The sequence below is a fragment of the Myxocyprinus asiaticus genome, chromosome 9 (assembly GCF_019703515.2).
Source record: "Myxocyprinus asiaticus isolate MX2 ecotype Aquarium Trade chromosome 9, UBuf_Myxa_2, whole genome shotgun sequence".
NCBI classification, from domain to species: domain Eukaryota; kingdom Metazoa; phylum Chordata; class Actinopteri; order Cypriniformes; family Catostomidae; genus Myxocyprinus; species Myxocyprinus asiaticus.
The window spans coordinates 19,360,132-19,382,692 of record NC_059352.1 but is presented as its reverse complement, the minus strand read 5'-3'; the positions used below and the strand labels follow the sequence as shown (position 1 = coordinate 19,382,692).

Sequence of the window (22,561 nt, the reverse complement as noted above, 5' to 3'; positions counted from 1 at the left end):
ATTAAAAAGCATTTTTAAGAATTGGTAGGATCAGATATTTGCATTGTATGTAGTCCTTAAATGACACCTATTTTGTTCAGATCAAGCAAGTGGTTATGAATTAATTACCTAATTATTATTATTTTTTTTTTTTTCCGCAAGAAGTGCTCCTTACTGGCCCAGTTTAATCTGTTCAATGAATCATTTAAAAAAATAATAATTTAAAAAAAAAGAAAGTGTATGTGTATATATATATCATTATATTATTATTTTTATTTTTTTAAATATGTTCAAAAAAGGAGTACACAACCACAATCTTAGTGGGCAGGTCATTTTTGATTGGGAACACAAAATGTGTTCGCAAAAAACGAACACAACACAAGGTGTTAAAGAAAAAGAAGTGAAATTATTTTTTCTGCCACAAATGCTGAGGTCCCGGCGTTTTACATTTCATATTGTAGTAAATGGCTGTTCTTGTGTTTTCGATAAGATTATAGATTGCGTAATATGTTTTTTTTTTATTGTTGCAACAATACAGTTAACAAAAATGTTCCTTTTTTTTTTTTTTTTTACGATATTATTTATTCCCGATATATTTTTAACAATATAGTTTGATTCCTAAACACAGTCCATTGTCGAGTGATTTATAAACTCGAATAATAATAATAATAAAAACAATCTGTTCAAAGAACGATTGGTTCGCGATTCGGATATAAGGCTGATAAATAAGTGCATCTCAAGAATGTGTTTTCTGTGAAGTTCCTGTAGGCGGACTCTATCCGCTGAATACCCAGGTGTTGATAAACTCTCAATAAGTGTGTTCTTCAACTTTCAGTCTGCCACCACTGCACGATACCCAGCAGTACCTCTTGCTCTCTCTGTCAACATTCAGCGCGTCTGTTCATAGTTATTAGAAACCGATTGGGATTAAATCTTCCACCTGAGTAAATTTATTGATGAGCCTATGGGTATGTACGCTTTTGACAAGTTTGTGTTATGTGGGTTGTCACGTCAGCGATTGTTTTAAGTACTTGCTACTTCAGAGTTTTCAGTATTTAAATTGTTGAATAGATTTTAAAATTCAAAACTCACAAGAGCCATGTCGTTGCGTTTTTATCTGTAGCATTTGTTGTCTTTATTTAGAAAATATATCTTTTTTTAAGATGTCACGTAGTAGGCTACGCCACGCGTTTAAATTTGCCAGTGCGAAAATGTGAGACGAATGGTAAGTTTGTCTAACTGGTGCTATGTTTACCTACCTGAGTATTGTTTGGCATGTATACCCGCGGCTGTGAGAGTTTTACAGCTACCATTTGTAACTATGAGACGAGCCGCGGAGAATTAAGGTGATACAAATTATATTTAAATTCAATTCAATGTCATTTAAATGTAAAATAAAAATAGCATATACCAAAAACTATGGAATAAGTTTTATCTTGGCAATATAGTCTATCCACCATGTACTGACATGGAAAAAAGAAAAGAAATTTTGACTGCTTCTTACTGTATGGAATACACTGTGATGCCATTATCATTTAACTAATAACTTGCTAAACAACTATACAAAAGGATTAGGATATAACTGAGATATTTTGTCTGGAACATTTCACAAAAACCTTTAAACGGATGCTATTTTTTTTAATTTTATTTTTTACAGACAGTTTCTTACTCCTGTGTGTCTTTGACTCCTCTATGCAACTACCATATGCCATGTCCTCGTGAAAAGAGTTTTAACATCTCATCCATACTGTACCCTTAAGAAAATTTGCCATGTAGCCAGTTTCTATTACTGCAATAAAAATGTTACCTTGGAATAAGCCACTAGTCATCATAAAAAGAAATTCAACAAAAAGACAGAAAACGTATTGCACTATGAGATGCTATTCATTTTTATGATTTAAAAAATAATTGTAGTAAAAATTTGGTTAATATTATGGCAGATAATATGATTACCATCTCAAATTGTTTTAAGGGTATGAATAACAGTATCCATATTTTCTCAATGCTTTGCGGTTTATTGTAAAAATGCTGTCCATTTATTATTATTATTATTATTATTATTTTGTGTGTATATAACATGGCTGAGTTACTTTGTTAAGAACATTTGACAATAATCTTTAAATGGAGTTACTGTGTCCTCTAGAGAAGAGTTAAATTGAGAAATGGCATAGTTTATGAAGAAGCGATATAGTTAATGCTTAGTGAATGCTACACCTCTATTATGAGTTTTTTGAGTGTTATATTCTGGTAATGAAGGTTAGTACATGTGTTATCACCCTCTCTGCCTTACTTGTGCTTTTGCGATTATTGGCCTTAGTTACTTGTGACTAACCATAATGTGTCATACGTATATTTCCACTGCAGTATTGAGGTATTTTCCACTGTTAATGTGAACTGCACTGATATTTCATACTGTAAGTAAGCAGGTTGATAGAGAGAAAGAAAATCCCCTTAGCACCATTGTGGGTTCCTGGGTTTCAGTAGTCAAAGGATGTTGGTTTCTCAAACGTCACATTTTTTAGCAGGGTGGTTATCAGTCAAGACTAACTTTACTTACAGCATGTGCTAGAATATGATGTTTAGTGCTAGTGTTAATTGCTTTTGAGAAAGCTGACCAAGGGACAAAGTATACAAATAACACATTCTACAAATACACTTTGTCCCATTACTTTTTTTTTTTTTTTAATGCACAAATCCCTTTTTCTTTTTTCTTTGATATCTTAGATGAACATTAACACAACATAAAATCAATCTTCCATGAGAAGTAGTTAGTTTTTAACATCAAATGTATATTGTAAAGCTTACCTCGAGCTCCACCTTTCACCATAATGGTAACCCCTAAAAACGTTAACATAAGAGAAACTTTTCTAAATAACACAACAGAACATGAAACACTAAGAATTATTCCCCTTTACATGCATCCTGCACAAACACACATTATACAGTATAACACTTAATTTGAACATTTACCCTCCCTGTCATGTGGCATGCAAAGCATGTTGGGTAATACAAATCCCCTGCCCAGATTCAGTTAAATTTAAGTTCCTGTAAATTTAAAGAGACAAGTTCATTAAACTCAAAACAATAAAACAATTCAGTTTACTATAAAGGTGTCAGTTTCATGAACTCCAAAGAGAAACTTCTAAATACTCATCAGGGTTAATTTATTAGAACTAATTTGTATGATTTAATTTTTCCCTACTCAAAACAATTAATTATGCCTATGTACCCCCCAACCTCAGAGGTATTGACCTTCCGGACTGTATCCAGCATTTTGAAACATTGTCAGAATTTTGACAATGTATTGATCATATACAGTATATACACTCACCGACTACTTTATTAGGTACACCTGTACACCTACTTATTCATGTGATTATCTAATCAGCCAATCATGTGGCAGCAGTGCAATGCATAAAATCATGTAGATGCGGGTCAGGAGCTTCAGTTAATGTTCACGTCTGGCACCAAAAATCATGACACAGTCAAAATCACTAAGATCACATTTTTTCCTCATTCTGATGGTCGATGTGAACATTAACTGAAGCTCCTGACCCATATCTGTGTGATTTATGCATTGCACTGCTGCCACACGATTGGCTGATTAGATATTCGCATGAATAAGTAGGTGTATAGGTGTACCTAATAAAGTGGTTGTCGTGTGTGTGTGTGTGTGTGTTATATATATATATATATATATATATATATATATATATATATATATATATATATATATATATACTCAGGCTTGGGAGGGTTACTTTTGAAATGTATTCCACTACAGATTACAGAATACATGCTGTAAAATGTAATTTGTAACGTATTCCATTAGATTACTCAAGGTCAGTAACGTATTCTAAATACTTTGGATTACTTCTTCAGCACTGGTAGATTTTTTTCACTTGTTTTGACTATAAAAACTGTGCCAGTACAGTAAGACAAAATACATTCTCTGAAAAACCTAAATATCTTATGCAGTGTTGTTTCTAAAACAAGATAAATCTAATTGATCTTGTTTTAAGGATTTTTAGATATTTTTACAGGAAAACAATACAAAAATGATTATCAAGAATAAGATTTTTGCCCTAATATCAAAGGTCTCACTAGAAAAAAGAAATTATGATCCAACGGAAATTTCTTGATAAAAAAATATGATCGTGTCTGGTAACGTGCATGTAAAATAGCTAGTAATAGCATTTTAGCTTAGCGTAAAGCGACAATTTACACAAGGTTTATTTCTATTTCTTGTGCTCCAAACTTCAAACTTAGTTCTCTGTCTGCTGGTATGAATGTAACACATCATAAGGAAGTGTTTCACCGCTGTTCAAATGCACTTTGGATCGCATCATTTATATGTAGAAATGTTTTCCATATGAAAGAACTAAATATTAAATGAAACAAATGACAATAAAATGCAAAGTAATCTCTACAGTAATGAAAATACATTTTGAATGTAACTGTATTCTGATTACCAATGATTTAAATTGTAACTGTAGTGGAATACAGTTACTTATATTTTGTATTTTAAATACGTATTCCCGTTACTTGTATTTCGTTACTCCCCAACCCTGTATATACTAATATACTCATTTTAATGAAGAAAAAAAAAACAAAAACAAACGTAACACCCCACATCAAGAAGTCATGTCATTGTCAAATGTCAATGTCAAAATCTCAGTTTTTACAAATATTGTTGTGTTGACATTTTTCAAGCTCAGCCTCCAATCCTGTTACCCAAGTTATATTAAGAAAAGATTATCAAACAAATATGGTTCTTTAATTTATTGGAAATATAAGTTAATCAAGAAATATAAACCAACACTTGACCCCAAGCTAGCTAGCTCCTACTTAGTGATAACTTAATGTAAGCTAAATTTGCAACCCTGTCACCCATTCTGGCATGTTTTTTATATTCTTTTTTATTATCTTTTAATATATTTTAATTTTGATGTTTATTTAATGATTATTGCTAAAAATGTAAAAAAAAAATCTGAAAATCAGGGTTTTAAACTATATTTGTAGACATGCCCCAAATTTTGTTAACAGGTTTGCAAAAATTGCAAACCTCATACAAATTGAATATTAAATAATAGCCCATATAATATTAAGTCTGTCCTCCTGAGCTTAGCAGTCGACATTTTCTGAAGGTTAAGCAGCTCACTGATCATTTGTTGAGAAAAAAAAAAAAAATTCATTTTTAAGAGTTTCAGTTTCTATTTTGTAACTTATTTGTGTAACATGCCAAATATTTTTACGCCATGTTTCAAATCTTTTTATTGCAGGTTTGTGTGCTGACTGGGGAACTGAAATGGCTGCAGCTCTATTGTATAAGGCATAAGGATGATGCCTTCTGTGCACTGCTCACAATCAGCTACACATAGGTAAAATGTCCAACTGACTTTATCAAGCTATATGCACAGTCTAGAATTAACATTTTATCTGCCAATATCGGGTGAATTTTAAATATTTTTCATCGAGCATTAAACTTTGTTGTGTATTATTTGTGTTATTTGTGTATATAATATATTGTTTTTCCATTTCCATATGAAAATGAGATTGAGAAGTTGAGACTCACTGAATTACATTAACTCCAGAGTTATGCCTGTTAAAAAAAGTAGACCTTTAATATCTCTTTGATTTGATTCACTTTTGTTTCTTATGTCAGAGAGATTATCATTCTTATATTATGTCATTTAAAACATGTATTATTATGTTGCAGTTCCTAAAAAAGCTACAACCCAGTTGGCAGTTAACTCACCAAAGCCATTTTTTACTTGCATTTAGCGATTGGCAAATGTTAAATTTGGACCATGTACTGTATAGTAGGTAGGTACTACTAATTTAATCTAATTTAATTTCATCATCAAAATGGTGTCTAATCAATTTATTCTTAAAACTTTTAACAAGTGAAAATAGAACTTTTCAACACTGTAAGGAGTAACAGATCACATGCTCAAAATTTGCATTTTAAAGCAGTCGTGTGTCAGTCATGCTGCGCGCTGGTACAGGATTGAGTCGGTGCTCGGTACTGCAGAAAAACTGGTATCGTTACATCTTTTTTTATTTTAGTACCGACTTGGTACCAAAGTACCGGTACTTTTGACAACTCTAGTTGGTAAAATTTTAAATGTATGATTATTGTTTCCCAATCTTCTAATTTTTATTATATACAAATAACAGTTTGAATTTGAACACACTTTTTAAACAAATAAACTTCCCTTGCACACCTGGATGGTTGCATGCAGGTGCATGCAAAACAGTCAAGACACAGTCGGCATACGGTCATTGCTTGTGAATTCCCTAATATTTATTCAAACAGCAACATTCTGGTCCATTAACCTTCTTTAGGCATTAGGGAATCAGTATTTAAGCTCTTAAAATGCATGAACAAAAGTAATTAGAACAAAATTATTTTTAAGTAAAAATTAGTAAACTTACAAGCTACAGCAGTGTGTGGAAATTACAGTATTCTTTGTACAATAAAGATAGTAAAGTTTTTAAAGCAGTGTCACTGTGTATTAGAGTTTTTAAAGATTTTACTCTATTTTCTTTTAATTTTTTCCCTTTAAATGAAATTTTCATTTACGTTTTGACTAAGTTTTGTTTTAGTTTACATTTTTGTGTTTTTACTTTGTCAGTTTTGAAATTATGAAAATTTATTTTAGTTTCAGCTCTTTCGGTTATTTGTATATTCCTGTTTTTCAGTTAACAAAAATGTTTTAGTTTTCATTAACAATAATAACACTGCAGAGTATTGCTTTCATATAAAAGGAGCTCTTCAGACTTTTTTATTTTTAATTTCTTCTCATACTAACATACTATTATGTGAATTCTTGAACTCTAACGTGTTCTTTCTCAGTATCTTGATACAGTCCCCCATTTGGCCACTACAGTTTCCAGTCCATCAACTTTCCAGAAGAGAACGACGAGACTATGGATAAAACCATTACTGAGGACTCTAACTGTGACTCAGACACTGATTCCCAACTCTCTTACGCTGACACTTGCATTCCCGGGAATGAGTCCTCCCTCAGGGCACAGGCTGACTTCACAGAAATCTGCAGAGGCAGGATGTGCAACACGAACTACAGACAGACTCAATCTAACTACAGCCCTTACCAGCCACCGCTAGGTCTACCGTCTGGCTACAGTCCCCAGACGCCCTTTCCCAGTCAGACTGAAGTATGTCTGAGCACCCTGGAGCCGCAGAACGGGGACTCACTCTGCTCGAGTTCAATGGGTAGCTCAGTAGAATACCCAAGTGGCAACCTGCCCTCTTGTTTGGTGTCTGAGAATTATTGTAGTTACCCTGATGATTCGTGCTACTCTGGCTGTGATTCCGACTCTCCAGACAGGCATAGTTTGGGAGAGGCAAGTCTAGAACAGCCCTGTTCACTGCACTCTATCCCAACTGCATTCGCACCTTACAGTTACTACATGCCCCCGCACCTCTGCCCGTCCCGAGGGTCGCCCTGCTGTGGTCACTACCCTCTGGATGTGTATCAAGTTGATCAGGGCTCTCATCCCAGACCACATTATCACGTGCCCTGTTGGCCTTTACGTAAGTATAGAAGCTTTCAGATTCCATGTCTAACATGAGTGATTCATGAGCAAGTCATTTTCTTCCTTTTACCTGGAACTTGAAAATCTTGAAAGAAGTCAGTCAACAATGTAAACACATGGGTGTATAATGTCAAAATTCATAGTGATTAGATCCGTTTTAGGAGGTTACTGTTAACCCCTCTGCAAATTTAACCGACTTGTATAAACCAGACTAAATTGCAGACAAACTTTGCAATTATGTAGGAAGATTGGGCAACCACTTTCCACTGACACATCTTAAAAATAGAAGGTTAAACTAGATTATTCAATTTTCTGAAGAATATGTGAGTGATGCTTAAACAGATAGTTCAACCAAAAATGATAATACTCTCACCATTTACCAACCCTTATGCAGTCTCAAACTCATATGACTTTCTTTCTTCTATGGAACAAAAACAAAGATTATTTTGAAAGATTCTATGATGTGTGTTTGTCCATACAATGCAAGTCAATGGGGTCCAAAACGTTTAAGCTCCAAAAATGACATACACGCAGCATAAAGGTAATACATTTGACTCAGGTGGTTTAATCCATGTCTTCTGAAGCAATACAATCAGTTTGGGTAAGAAACAGACCAAAATGTAACTCCTTTTTCACTATAAATCTTGACATCTGCAGTTTCCTTGGTGCGTTCATGAGAGAAACTCGATTACACTTCCTTGTGCTCGCACTTTGCATATGAGCCAAAAGTGGCCACCAAAATCCCTAGCACCATGTCTACACAGGAAGCGTTAAAGCTGCACATCATCTAAGGATTTCCACTAATGGACCAATCAGCTGTAAGATTGATACTACATATTAGCAACAGTTAAATAGGTGAATAACTATGTATCAACCTTATATTCAACGCTAATCCATTGGTACAAAAATTTACTATTATATAATTATTAGTGGTTTTATCATGTTAGTATTCCTGGTATAACTGTGCATACATATAGTAAGAAATAAAAACAATATTTAAATTAGTAGACCAGAGACTAGAAAAACGTCATAAGCTATGTAAGGAATAAAATTCATGTTGAACCCCCCCCCCCCCCCCCACATATTTGATATTTAAAAAATAAATGATTTTTTATTATTATTTTTTTTCAGTCAGAAGGGGTTAACAAAGTGGCTGGCTACAGTGCGTCAAAAATAGAAACTGATTTTTTACCTTAAAAAGGGCTTTTATTTCTCTAACCATAAATAAAAATATTGGCTTGATTCAAACTTTTGTGTCAGATACTGTAGGACTACTTCAATTTAATCAAATCATTAACGTAAATTCTTAACCTGAATAATTACATTAAAATTGGATTCGTATTTATTATTTCTTATCCATAAAATTAAATCCGCATCAACTCAATATTGAACGTGATAATATGTATAATTTAGCCTAGAATAGAAGTATATCAGATGTTACAAAATAATTTGAATTCATTACAGCTGCTTTTTTTTTGTCCACACATTTTGAATTTCAGGTGCGTATTTGTTGCCCCAAGCCCCCATACATTTTTGACCTTGGTATGCACATAGCTTAACATCTCATTTGCTTCATTGTTTCATCTCCAACAGGCCCTGAAAACAGCAGACAATCAGCCTCAGAGTTCACTCATAGGTAATGTGCAGTAGTGCTGAGTTTTTCTGTGCAATATGTCGGACAACCAGTCTTAATCTCTGAGGATAATTTGCAGTTTATTGTTATTTTATAGACACACTAAACTTTTCATTTTCTGATTGATATTCAGTGCTTTTATCTCTCACAGCAGCCATACTTCACCTCACCCTCAAGCTAAACTAACCCCAAGCACAGCTCCTCTGTCCTTGGAGCAAAGTGAGTATAGTTGAGCAACGGTTGGAATTTGAGTAGGACTATAATAAATTAAAAAAAGTGCAGCTCATGGTGACATGTTGTTTTGTCTTTCTGAGTCACCACATTACACAGTCTTTTTCAAAGGAAGTTGAAGTGGGTCATAATATGTTCATGAGAACCATTTAATTAAAGGAAAAGGATACATGCCATGACTATAGAACAGAGGCATACTGTTATGATTGTCAAAAGTTTTTGTCAACATTTAGCTATGTACAAAACCCTATATGGTATCTAAGATTGGTTTCAATGAATATGTAGCTTAGCTTGATTGCATTTAATATATGTCAGGGAGCAACTAGGGAATTTTATTTGTTTGAACAAGCTTCCCAAATTCACACACAATCGCATACAGTATATGCATATGTTTGTGGGTGGGTTTATGTTTTAAAAATGCTATGCATAATAGTAGAGGTGCTGCAGGCAAATTTCAAGAGTTTTACTAACTTCCAGCATTTCTTTTTTTTTTTTTTTACTTTAATGACATGACCTCTCTTCAAAACCTGTGCAAACTTGATCACTTTTAGGGAATGTTTCTGAATGGCTTGTATTCAGATTTGTCAGGACACCTATTTCAGTGATATCTCTCAGTAGTTTGGACAAAAATCACTTACAGCACCTTTAAGTCAAGTTAATTTGTCCTTTAAGCTTAATTGACAAAAAATGTTTAAAATGTTCCATGAATTGGAGTATTAATATATAGAATATATTTTAAAAATCTGTAGTTATATTTTAAAACTTCAGCAATAAATTAACCTTTCTTTTAATTTATACTTTTTCTATACTTTGTTGCAGGGAAGGTGTTTGTCACTTATGAAGCAGACAGTGAAAAACATGTCAAGGAGATCATCAACTTTGTTGCGCTACTGAGACACAATGGCTTCTACACTCATGTAAGACAAGCAACCTGTCAAACATTGCCTTGTAGCCATGCTTTTATCCAAATATGGGTTTTGTCAGAGATTATGTTCGGACTTTCTGTTGTTCTTGTTCAGATTGACATGTTTGAGCAACAGTTCAAGAGCATAAGCAAGATTGACTTCATGGAGAGATACATCAGTGAGGTGAGTAGAGATCAACTTTGGCTTGCTAATGTTTCAGTGCATTACTTTACAGTAGGCTAAATAGTTTGGGTGGTCAGGTATATAATCAAGGCCTAATTACACCAAGAGTGAATATTCACATCAAGTAAGACTTTTTATGAAAACAATGCATTCCGATGGACATATTCACTCTAGGGACGAAATTCAATCCTTCAATCCTGGAGGTTGAACTCACCAACCAATCAAGTAAGCCTTTTGGTCATATGGGACACTATGAATAGCAATTCCTCTCAATGGTATTGCGTTTTCAGTTGCGAGCTGAAAGGAGCTGATCCATTTATTTTCACAAGCAAAGTGTTTTGCTGTCACTGCAAAGTTCATTTTTTGACATCCACAGAGTTAAATCACACATTGCAGGTCACATTTGGACACAGTGCATAGTACATTAAGTACATGCTAGTAGATCTGGAATTCTTTTTTACAATTTAGGTTCAAACGTTGTAAATATTTTGTGTTAAAAATGTGTAGGTGACATAAAATTTCAAGCACTGACAAGTCGTATCATAATACATGCAATTGTATGACATAATATTAATTGATAGAACACATGGAATTTGTAAAATGTGGTTAAAATCATCAAAAACAAAATATAACATAAAATATACACTTTTAGAAACTATATATGTGTATCTACCTATCTGTTCATATCTATCTACATTTTGGAGGTTGGCCTCTCGGACTAATTTGTCTGAAAGACCCCAAAGGACTATGTTCAGGTTTGGACTGCATAAATCTGGACTGTGATTCAAATAAAATCAAAATCAAATCACTTTTATTGTCACACAACCGTACGCACAAGTGCAACAGTGGGTGAAAGTCTTGGGTGCAGTTCCGAGCAACATAGCAGTCATGAGAGTGATGAGACATATACCAATTTACAATAAACATCAGATTTACACAACACAATTTACATATCTAATATACACATATTTACACCACACAATTATAATATACAATGTACAGTATACAATACACACAATATTGAATACACATACACAAAATATAGAATACACATACAATAAAAATAGTAAAGTGTATATAAAATATACAGTAGGTTGTATTGTACTGTACTGACATTCAGGCTGTCGGTTGACAGTCAGTTGCCGGTGTGTTGTTAAGAGAGAATATAATTTATGACAGTCCAGTGTGAGATTAATAAAGTGCAGTGCTGATGTATATTGACCGTGAGAGATCAAGAGTTCAAAAGTCTGATTGCTTGGGGGAAGAAGCTGTCATGGTTCGGCTGGTGTGGGTCCTGATGCTGCGATACCGCCTGCCTGATGGTAGCAGTGAGAGCAGCCCATGGCTCGGGTGGCTGGAGTCTCTGATGATCCTCTGAGCTTTTTTCACATACCGCCTGGTATATATGTCCTGGAGGGAGGGCAACTCACCTCCGATGATGTGTCTGGCAGTTCGCACCACCCTTTGCAGGGCTTTGCGGTTGTGGGCGGTGCTATTGCCGTACCAGGCAGTGATGCAGCCAGTCAGGATGCTCTCTACAGTGCTGGTGTAGAACCATGTGAGGATGTGGTGGTTCATTCCAAACTTCCTCAGCTGTCTCAGGAAGAAGAGGCGCTGATGAGCCTTCTTTACAATGGCCTCAGTGTGGACGGACCATGACCTCTGTGATGTGGACATCGAGGAACTTGAAGCTGCTGACTCTCTCCACCGGTGCTCCATTGATGGTGATAGGGCTGTGTTCTCTGTCTCTTCTCCTGAAGTCCACCATAAGCTCCTTGGTCTTGCTGACGTTGAGGGAGAGGTTGTGCTCCTGACACCAGCGTGTCAGAGTGTGCACCTCCTCTCTGTAGGCCGTTTCATCATTATCAGTGATCAGACCTACCACCGTCGTATCATCAGCAAACTTAATGATGGCATTGGAGCTGTGTGTTGCCACACAGTCATGTGTGTGCAAGGAATACAAGAGTGGGCTGAGAACACAGCCCTGTGGGGCTCCAGTGTTGAGGGTCAGTGATGAGGAAATGTTGCTGCCCATTCTAACATCTGGAGCCTGCTTGACAGGAAGTCCAGGATCCAGCTGCACAGCGAGCTGTTTAAGCCCAGAGCCCAGAATTTCACATAAAGCTTGGAGGGCACCATGGTATTGAATGCTGAGCTGTAGTCTACAAACAGCATTCTCACATAAGTGTTCCTTTTTTCCAGGTGGGAGCGAGCAGTGTAGTGTAGCTGCAATGGCATCATCAGTGGAGTGGTTGTTGTGGTATGCAAACTGCAATAGGTCGAGTGAGGCAGGCAGCACAGGGCAGATGTAATCTCTGATTAGCCTCTCAAAGCATTTGCTGAAGATGGGGGTCAGAGCAACAGGACGCCATTCATTTAAGCAAGTGATTTTGGATTGCTTTGGTACAGGCACAATGGTGGACGTTTTGAAGCATGTGGGGACTACAGACAAGGAGAGGGAAAGGTTGAAAATGTCCGTAAAAACACCAGCCAGTTGGTTCGCGCGCGCTCTGACGACGCGGCCCAGAATGCTGTCTGGACCTATGGCTATTCACCCGTCGGAAGGATCGGGCTACATCCACTACAGAGACGGAGAGTGAACTAACCTCTGTAGCTACGGCCGTGAGAGCTCTCTCCCTAAGGGCGGTGTTATTTCCCTCGAAATGAGCATAAAAAGTATTTAGCTCATCCGGGAGAGAGGCAGCGGTGTTCACGGCGGAGTTTTTATTCCCTTTGTAGTCAGTGATGATATTAATTCCCTGCCACATGCTTCTAGAGTTGGTGGTGTTGAACTGTCCTTCAATCTTGTCCCTGTACTGGCGTTTGGCTGCTCTGATAGTTTTGCGGAGGGCATAACTGGCTTGTTTATGCTCCTCCGCGTTCCCAGAATTAAAAGCGGAGGTCCGCGCATTAAGTGCTGCGCGAACATTGCTATTAAGCAATGGTTTCTGGTTGGGGTCGATCCATATTGTTTTGGTTGGAACAACATCCTCTATGCGCTTTCTGATGAAAATCTGATTGGGCCGACCAGCAATTTACCTGAGAGGTCTTTCGCTCTGTCTGCTCGGTGCACGGAGAACCCTGCGGGTTTGATGGCTGTGTCTGGAATCTCCGCAGACATCCAAGTTTCTGCAAGGCAGATAATGCAGCAGTTCCAACTCTTGTTGGAAAGAGATCTGCGCTCTCAGCTTGCAGAGCTTGTTGTTCAGAAACTGAACATTTGCCAGTAGAGTACTGTGTAGCGGGGGTTGATTTGTGCAACGTCTTACTCTGATGAGAACGGCGGCTCTATTTCCCCTTTTCCTTCTGCGTTTCCGCGGCCGGGCAGCCCAGACAAAGGGCATCACTGGCGTGTTTGTAAACAGCGGGTTGGCATTGAGGAATTTGAAGTCCGGTTTTCGGTGTGCAATTGCAGAACCAATGTCCAAAAGTGTTTGTCTATCGTATACAATAAGGCAGACAACATCCAAGACAAAAAACATAAGAACTGTAAACAAAACAAACAAAAAACTGCAATGTTGTGTTGGAGGTCGCAACGCAGCAGCCATACTCTGTGCCATCTTCAGTCCTGGATTCGATATCACTTAAACATTTCATCATTAATATTTTGAAAGTAGACCTGTCGCTAAGTTCTTAGTCATCAAGACCCAAGTGCTCTCTCAGCTGAGTCCCCAGCTGCCTGGCCTTCGCCTGCGTCCCCAGCTGCCTGGCCTTCGCCTGCGTCCCCAGCTGCCTGGACCTCGCCTGCGTCCCCAGCTGCCTGGACCTCGCCTGCATCCCCAGTTGTCTCGACCTCGCTGCCACCAGACCACCTGTGGTCTCCAGCGCCACCACCAGAACACCTGTTGTATACTGGTCACCAACCGGATCCTCCTTGGTCTCCTGTGCCTCTGCCGGCTCCTCCGTATTCTTCTGCCCCACCTGTTGCTTGCCTGCCCTCCCCCTTAAACTATCTTTTTGGTTGTTTCATTAGTTGTTTTTGGCATCAGGAGCTGCCCATTTGTTGGGCATCATGTATTCAGATAGAAGACAAAGGCAGGCCTAACACAGTCGTAAAACCTAACTCAGGCCCCCATATCAATTCATAAATCTTACTGATAAAAACCATGCCAAAATCAAACAAAGGGAGTCCAAAACAGACTACAAATCCCATGAAGCCTTGCTCACTAAAGGATCGAACTCTCAACTCCTATTGGATGAGGCACACGACAGAACGCACCTCAACCATGACATCATCAGGAGTAGAAATACCTCTGAAATGCTTCCGGGATTTGCTTCCAGCAACTTTGCCCACCGTGCATAGACGCAGCTCATCGCTGCTCTCAGGTGCAGCCTTGTGGCACAAGGAAGTAACGTCCGACTTGAAACTGTGGCCATACAATCTCCATCTCGCTGGATGAGTTGAGATTACTCTGTATTCCACCGAACACGCTTAACGGATCCGAAGGAGACCGCCGAGCAATCCGCATCTTTATCCGTTTGCCTGCAGAAGTGAAGTGGGAAAAGATTTTTCTTCCATCTTCAATCAAGTCGACGTCACTGATTTCTCCGCCAGCCCGCCGAGAATCAGCAGCCGTACCGCCCGCCGGCAGAGCATGGAAACGGCCTCGCGTCATCACACGAGCCTCGAGGAACCAAGTCTGAGTTAAAGGATGGATGAACACACATTCTGCATCCTCATGCGATTCAAGTAAGAGGTTTACGTCTGGGCAGAGATAGAATATTATAGTGTGTTATTCTTGTGTATCAGGGTTATTGCTTGAGCGGACATGGACCGCCATGTCCGCTCATTATTAATACTCAGGGTATTAATTATCACGAATTTGATATGCTGTGTTGTAGTCCAACCACATTGGACTGTTGTACATTTCCGCCATCGCGGGTGAGACCAGCAAACTGAGTTTATCAATGTTCTATTGATTTTAATAATTAATAATTATCTTTGATAATTATTAATTATTGCTAATAACCAAACCCGCTCCTAAATGTAGCGCACTACATTTACTGGAGCCCCATATGAGGTTTTAATGAGTCAGATTCAATTAATTAATTTAAATATCAATTAATAACTAAAGAAATAATTATTAATTATTTCTGATAGTAACACTAATCTAAACAACCAGTAAAGCCCTACACATTAAAAGGGGGGCTCTGTCATGTGTAAGAAGTTCCTTAGCAGCCAGTAGGGGCCGTTAGTCTTTTATTTGAAAGTATATTCCTCTCTTCTTGTTTCCTGATTTACATGTTCATTGTCTCCCAGGTGTGTCTTGTTAATTGGACTTATTTAACCTGTTAGTCTGTGTATATATATCCCAGTGTTTGCTCATATTCATGGTCAGGATTTGTTTATTGGTAAAGTGCTCTGTTATGAGAGTTTCTTGTTCTTTTTCTTTTTTCATCATGCCTTGTTATTTTGATTGTTATTAAACTCTGCATTTGGGTTCTGTAATCATGACTTGAGTAATAATACACACACCACTATTATAAAAAATATATTTGAAATGTAAATTCAAATATGTTTTCATCCTGGATCTGAGAAATTTGTAAGCTCTGATATAAATAAATGGAACAGGGTGCAGCTGGGAGAACTTGTTCAGTAGTTCAGTGGAAGAATCAATATAGCTGCTTACTGTGGTTGACAAATACAATCCACTGGGTGTGCTCCATTGAGCAGAATGTCTTCACTTGAGACTCATTTACATCTGACGACATTTTATATTTTTCACTGACGTTATGTGTGTTTTAAATGTGACTATTTAAGCTCATAAATTGCAAGGGTTGGTCCCTAAAATGTGGTAGACAAGTATTCACTTTCAAAATATTTTCTGAAATGTCTCTTTCTAAAGCCACAAATGGTTGTAACTGGCACTATGTGACAGTGTCATTCAGGGGTTTTCTGTGTGTATTCAATGTAATTTGCCTCAAAATGCATGAAGCCATTTTTGAGAGTCGGGTATTAACACATCTATAGCCTCTAACTAACATGGTGGCAGGAGAAAAGAAATGCCAGAAATTACTTTTAGTTTCATGCGTTTTGTAGGCAAAACAAAGGGAAACATCATGTAGAAAAAAAAACATGTTATCCTGAAATATGAAGCTTTAATTAATGTCATTTAGACATTAGGTGGGAGGACATATTTTTGGAATCATATTCTTGCAGTGGCAAACAGATGTGCTAGGGACCTGTGAGCTTTAACTGGAATTATAAACCCTGTCTGTCTAGTTTCAGCAGCAACCTTGGGTGAACTCTGCTGCCTTACAAAGTCAAAACGCCGTAACTACACCAACACTGAAACTGAGAAAATTGGCCTAAATGTTTATTGATTGTACAGCAAAATGTGGATTAAAAATATTGTAACTGGTTTCTTTGAATCTGATCATAGTTGAGCCAAATCCCTCTGTAACACGACAGATTATATTCTAAGAGACCCAATTTTGGCAATAACTCAATGTTTTTATTTTGTTTTACACAAATTTGCAGTTACTGCAAATACTTCTACTACTACTACTACTACTACTACTACTACTACTAGTAATTCTACTACTAGCCTTTATGGGCCAGTATGAGCAACAAACCATTTTAATAAATTATCTGAAGCAATGACTTCTCTCAGTCCACTGAATTTCTTCTGTGCTTGATTTTTTTTGTTTTGCACAGAAAGACTATCTGATCATCATCGTCATTAGTCCAAAGTACCATGAGATCGTTACCAATGCCTCATTTTGCATGGAAAATGATGAAACCCTCAACACAGTGTATATACATAAGCAGGTATAATTTAAGTGGGGGAAAAAATCATGGTTTTCTCCATAAATGATTTTCTTTTCAATTGACTCCTGAGGGTGGTGACTTGGCAGTTTCCAACCTCCGTTTGTTTGTGTTTTGTCTTTTAGTTACAAAATGAATTCATTCAGAATGGTGCTAGGAATTACAGATTTATCCCTATTTTGTTTCCTGGTGCCAAGAAGGTAAAGAATGTTTCTCTTTTTTGTTGACTTATTAAACCCATTTACTTAATGAAAAAGATATCTGAACTAAAAACTTGCTCAAGCCAAAATGCTAATTTACGATTACCTGTTAGGATAATAGCAATAGATTTTGTTTTATTTTTCTTGTATAGTATTATGGTAACACTAAAACAATGTATTCCATTGGATTTCACTTAAATTCTGAAGTAATAATAGCTGTTTGTTTACAACATAATATAATCTTTAAAGGGTTAGGTCACCCAATTTCACCCATTTAAATTTTGTGATCATTTACTTACCCTCATGTTGTTTCAAACCCTTTTGACTTCCTTGCAGCAGTTTCCAGGTGAAATGAACCCTAGTGGCAATACAACAACAACTTTTATTCCCTTTCACACAAATCACATGTAAAACAGCAGATTATCAGTTACTGTACTTTTGCCGTTCCTTACACAATGCTGTCTTATTACATCTAAATACTATTACTTAAGTGCATGACTTGTAAGTCGATGTATTGTAATGTTTGCATTACATAATGTAAGTAACTAACTATATCTATAAACTTGTTCAAGTCTGACCAAATTACACGGTAGCTTAACTGATAGAGTGTTGCACTTGCAATGCAAAGGACCAGGGTGCGACTCTTGAGGAGCTAAAAGTGTCATTAGCAGCTTTTCCACTATCGGGCCAGTGCGAGGCAGGGCTATCAATGGGCCTGCCGGGGCCAATAGACCTTGAGCTGCAAGACCAAAATCGATCTGCATTCCCACCATCTGGCCAATAGCCCCGCAGCACGCCCCTAAAACTCACCCTTAATATGCCGCCCTGGTGCCAATGTCACACACCTCACCCATTTCACAAGCAAAAGGGAAACTCAAGCTGAGGTATCATGTTATCTAGTTATCTAGAATATCAAGTTTATATCGAATGTAAACATTAGCTAGCTAGCAAGATAAATTAGTGATAACAACTCACTGACTGTAACTGCCATGATGTCCAAGTGGTCTCTCCACTAACAACAGGACGATGTCCCAGCACACCATCTATGAAAGTTCACCAAACCATGGAAAGTAATTTCTTTGGGCACTGCTTTGTCCATTGTGCGTTTTAACAGATTTGTACTATGCCTACATTTTTTTTTATTCCCAAACCTGTGCCATTGTGCACTGGATACAGTTCTGTATGGCCATTGTTAACATAGGTGGGTTAATATTGTTAGAGGGTTTTAGCAGATCTAAATGTTCCTCCTCAGTTTTCATTATTTGTAAACAATAGCCCTAAAATGTTAAAACAACCTGCCGGCAGGTCCTCCCCACCTTCTCGGACCTGGGAGGGAGACACGAGGAGGAAAAAAAAAAAAAAAGAGAGGGAAAGGCCAACACGGAGCGACAACGGAGGAGAGAGAGAGGAAAAAAAAAAACGTACTCGCCGGTTCTCCGATACGCCGTAGCCTGGTCCTCGGTCACTCCTCCACCCTCTAGTGGATGACAGCCGCTCCTCCCCAGGTGGATCGGAGGCAGTCCTCCGGCCCCTGGCAGACAGAACGCCCTGCCGCGTTTTGGTGGATGGTAGGGGTCTCCTCCGCCCCTGGCAGCGGTTCTCACTCTCCAGGCGGTCGGCGATCTTATATTTGACCCCGCCTTGTTTTAGCAGCCGGTAGGGGTCTCCTCCTCCCCTCGTGGTCGGCAGTCGTTCCTCTGCTTTCAGGTGGCCAGGCTCCTCAGTCCCCTGGCGGATGGCCACGGCTGCTCCTTTGGGGTGGATGGTAGTGGCGAGGACGCTACTATGGCGCATCCCTCCTCCTTCCCGGGTTTCAGCACCAATGTAAAGGATCTTACTTTGTGGGCAATGGAGGAGTCAGGAGACAACGAAGCAGGTTCGAGGTCAGTCCTTTTATTCTTAAACATACACAGTCGACGGTAACCGTCGATAATAAAGAAATCGTTTTAAATAAATGAAAGCACCCTAAACAATTAACAATCTCTCTGTGCCGTCGTGCTTTCTGGTCACTCTCTCCCGAACTGCCGCCTCCGCCCACCTTTATCCCTCTCGTGGGCTTGATTAACCCTCCTTGCCACAGGGTGTTTTTTAATTAACATGTTACTTGAGATGAAAGTGCTAGCTAAGATGAAAACTGAAAAATTTTGGCCCCCGCCACATTTTCAGCTGGATAATCTGGCCCCCGCAAGAAAGTAGTTGTTGTCACATTATTTTCATTAGGTCAGGCTGGAATGTTAAGCGTTGGAAAATCCTTATGGAAAAAAGATTCAATGAAAGTTAATGGTGACTGAGGCTGCAAATTCTGCCTAACAGCTCCTTACAAGTCTTATGGGTTTGGAACATGAGAGTGAGTAAATGATGGAAGAATTTTTGGGAACACTTTATTTATTACAAGCAACTAACTATAAACCAAACCCTAACCATAAATCTATAGTAAGTACATGTTGTTAATTAATATTACTCAGTACTTAATTGTGTAATTACACTGTGACACTAAAATAAAGTGTAATCAAATTTTTATTTTGGGTGAATTATCCCTTTAATATATCTGACCTTTAACGTAAATCCATCTATGTCTGGCAGTGTCACGTCCCTTCATGGCTTCAGAGCACACAAATCTTCACCTGGCCCAGGGACCGAGATGACATCCTTCGTCGACTCATGCGTGTTGAGAAGTACAACCCTCCACCCATTGGAGAGCTGCCCACAATTGTCTCCATCCCCATTTAGCTAACATACATCCAATGAAAAGTTACAAGTGCCTTGTAATGTAGTTTGCTATGTTTACCCATGATATGTGACCCTTGAACAGGCCTGTGATCCATTTTTAATAAAGCATGAATACATAAGATCATCTTCTTTTGGCTGCTCCCATTAGGGGTCGCCACAGCGGACCATTCATGGTCCGCATATTTGAATTGGCACAGGTTTTATGCCAGATGCCCTTCCTGACACAACCCCCAGTGGTTGGGGGACTCTCACTCACATCTACGGGACAATTTAGAGTCTCCAATTCACTTAACCTGCATGTTTTTGGACTTTTGGAGGAAACCCACACGGACACGGGGAGAACATGCAAACTCCACACAAAAAGGCCTAGTTAAGCCGGGACTCAAACCTGGGACCTTCTTACTATTAGGTGACAGTGCTAACCACTGAGCGAGCAAAATGTGCCCCTTTGGATTATTGAATGAGTGTAAAATGTGTTAAAACCCTTAAAGCTATTGAATTTGATGTGATATAAAACTCAACACTCAGAATCCATGAATGAGTTAGGATGAGTCCTGTCATGTGGAAGAACTGCAACTACATATTCATTAATTATGTTAGGTTAAACATGGTTGGGTGCAATGATTTTTTTATGTTGTGTCCATTTCTTCTACTTTGTATTAGACTGAATGAAACTTTCTGTGATAAACCCTGAAGCTATGAAAGAAATAGATTATCCCAGGCCAAGAACTTTCAGAGAGACTTTACCTTTTCACCCCTTTTGCTCTTAAGCTGGAATACTGTAGATGGAGGACAGAATTTACAACTTAACCTGACATAACCACATGTTCACACACCACAAGAATCAGTTAAAACAGCCCTCTCAGGTTTTTGTCCCTTTGACTCAAGTTCCCACTTGACTCAAGTAATGTGCCTGCAAGACATTTAACATCCTGACACATTTTTCCTATCGTCTTACGTTTTATTAAATTAACATATTTCCACAGTTCATGCTAATATTTCAGTGTCGTGTGGATTTCTTGGTCATTTAGGTTCTAAGATATTACAATGATGTGTGCTTGGAATGTATTTTTTATCAACATAAACACTTTTCTTGGGAAAAAAGAGAACTTGGCCTGTTTGTGATACACATTTTTACTTCAGCATATCATTTTAAATGGTTGCTGACATGTTACAGTATAGAGAACATACCTTAGAGTAGATGGGTCAATGATGTGACACTCATTTTTATGTCCAGATCTATTAAATTATTCAAAAATACATAAAAAATGCCATTCAAACAAAACAATTACTTGAATACACCACTGTTTGCATCTAATATGAACAAGTTTTCAATTTCAATAACTCATTAAAAGCTGAAATTCTCCAAAAAAAAAAGAAAAAAGAAAGAAAGAAAAGGTGGCATAGTGCAGAATAAGCTTATATTAATGTTTCCTAACTGAAACAACTGTGACTCAAACAAAATATGTATATAAACAATGACGGCCAAAGGTTTGGAATAATGTACAGATTTTGCTCTTATGGAAAGAAATTGGTACTTTAATTGGTACTTAAAGTGGCATTCAATTGATCATAATGTATAGTCAGGACATTAATAACATGAAAAATTACTATTACAATTTGAAAAAAAATTAAACTACTTCAAGTTCTCACCAAAATCCTCCATGTGCAGCAATGACCGCTTTGCAGATCCTTGGTATTCTAGCTGTCAGTTTGTCCAGATACTCAGGTGACATTTCACCCCACGCTTCCTGCAGCACTTGCCATAGATGTGGCTGTCTTGTCGGGCACTTCTCACACACCTTACAGTCTAGCTGATCCCACAAAAGCTCAATGGGGTTAAGATCCATAACATTCTTTTCCAATTATCTGTTGTCCAATGTCTGCGTTTCTTTGCCCACTCTAACCTTTTCTTTTTGTTTTTCTGTTTCAAAAGTGGCTTTTTCTTTACAATTCTTCCCATAAGGCCTGCACCCCTGAGTCTTCTCTTTACTGTTGCACATGAAACTGGTGTTTAGCAGGTAGAATTCAATGAAGCCGTCAGCTGAGGACATGTGAGGCATCTATTTCTCAAACTAGAGACTGATGTACTACCCTCTTGTTTAGTTGTGCATCTGGGCCTTCCACATCTCTTTCTGTCCTTGTTAGAGCCAGTTGTCCTTTGTCTTTGAAGACTGTAGTGTACACCTTTGTATGAAATCTTCAGTTTTTTGGCAATTTCAAGCGTTGTATAGCCTTCAATCCTCAAAACAATGATTGACTGGTGAGTTTCTAGAGAAAGCTGTTTCTTTTTTGCCATTTTTGACCTAATATTGACCTTAAGACATGCCAGTCTATTGCACACTGTGGCAACTCAAGAACAAAGACA

At 37.9% G+C, this 22,561-nt stretch overlaps 1 protein-coding gene across 2 annotated transcripts; it reads left to right on the top strand.

Moving 5' to 3' along the window:
• The first annotated feature begins 775 nt into the window (after positions 1-775).
• On the top strand, positions 776-21,698 carry traf3ip2l (TRAF3 interacting protein 2-like). 2 transcript variants are annotated; one of them, XM_051705948.1, is made up of 10 exons: positions 776-947; positions 5,262-5,360; positions 6,839-7,540; positions 9,136-9,178; positions 9,330-9,394; positions 10,226-10,323; positions 10,426-10,494; positions 17,153-17,266; positions 17,389-17,463; positions 20,047-21,698. In XM_051705948.1, the coding sequence occupies exons 3-10, from the start codon at positions 6,913-6,915 to the stop codon at positions 20,191-20,193; spliced, it is 1,239 nt and encodes a 412-aa protein (XP_051561908.1). In that variant the 5' UTR covers positions 776-947; positions 5,262-5,360; positions 6,839-6,912; the 3' UTR covers positions 20,194-21,698. The 2 variants fall into 2 exon arrangements, with proteins under 2 accessions (XP_051561908.1, XP_051561907.1); XM_051705947.1 differs by having other exon boundaries at positions 778-947; positions 9,327-9,394; positions 20,047-21,697.
• The last annotated feature ends 863 nt before the right edge of the window (positions 21,699-22,561 follow it).

Coding starts and splice junctions, on each gene's coding strand:
- traf3ip2l (XM_051705947.1), top strand. CDS start 6,913: ATGGATAAAACCATTACTGAGGACTCTAACTGTGACTCAGACACTGAT. Junction 17,267..17,388: donor CAGTGTATATACATAAGCAG/GTATAATTTAAG, acceptor TTTGTCTTTTAG/TTACAAAATGAATTCATTCA. Junction 17,464..20,046: donor TGTTTCCTGGTGCCAAGAAG/GTAAAGAATGTT, acceptor TATGTCTGGCAG/TGTCACGTCCCTTCATGGCT.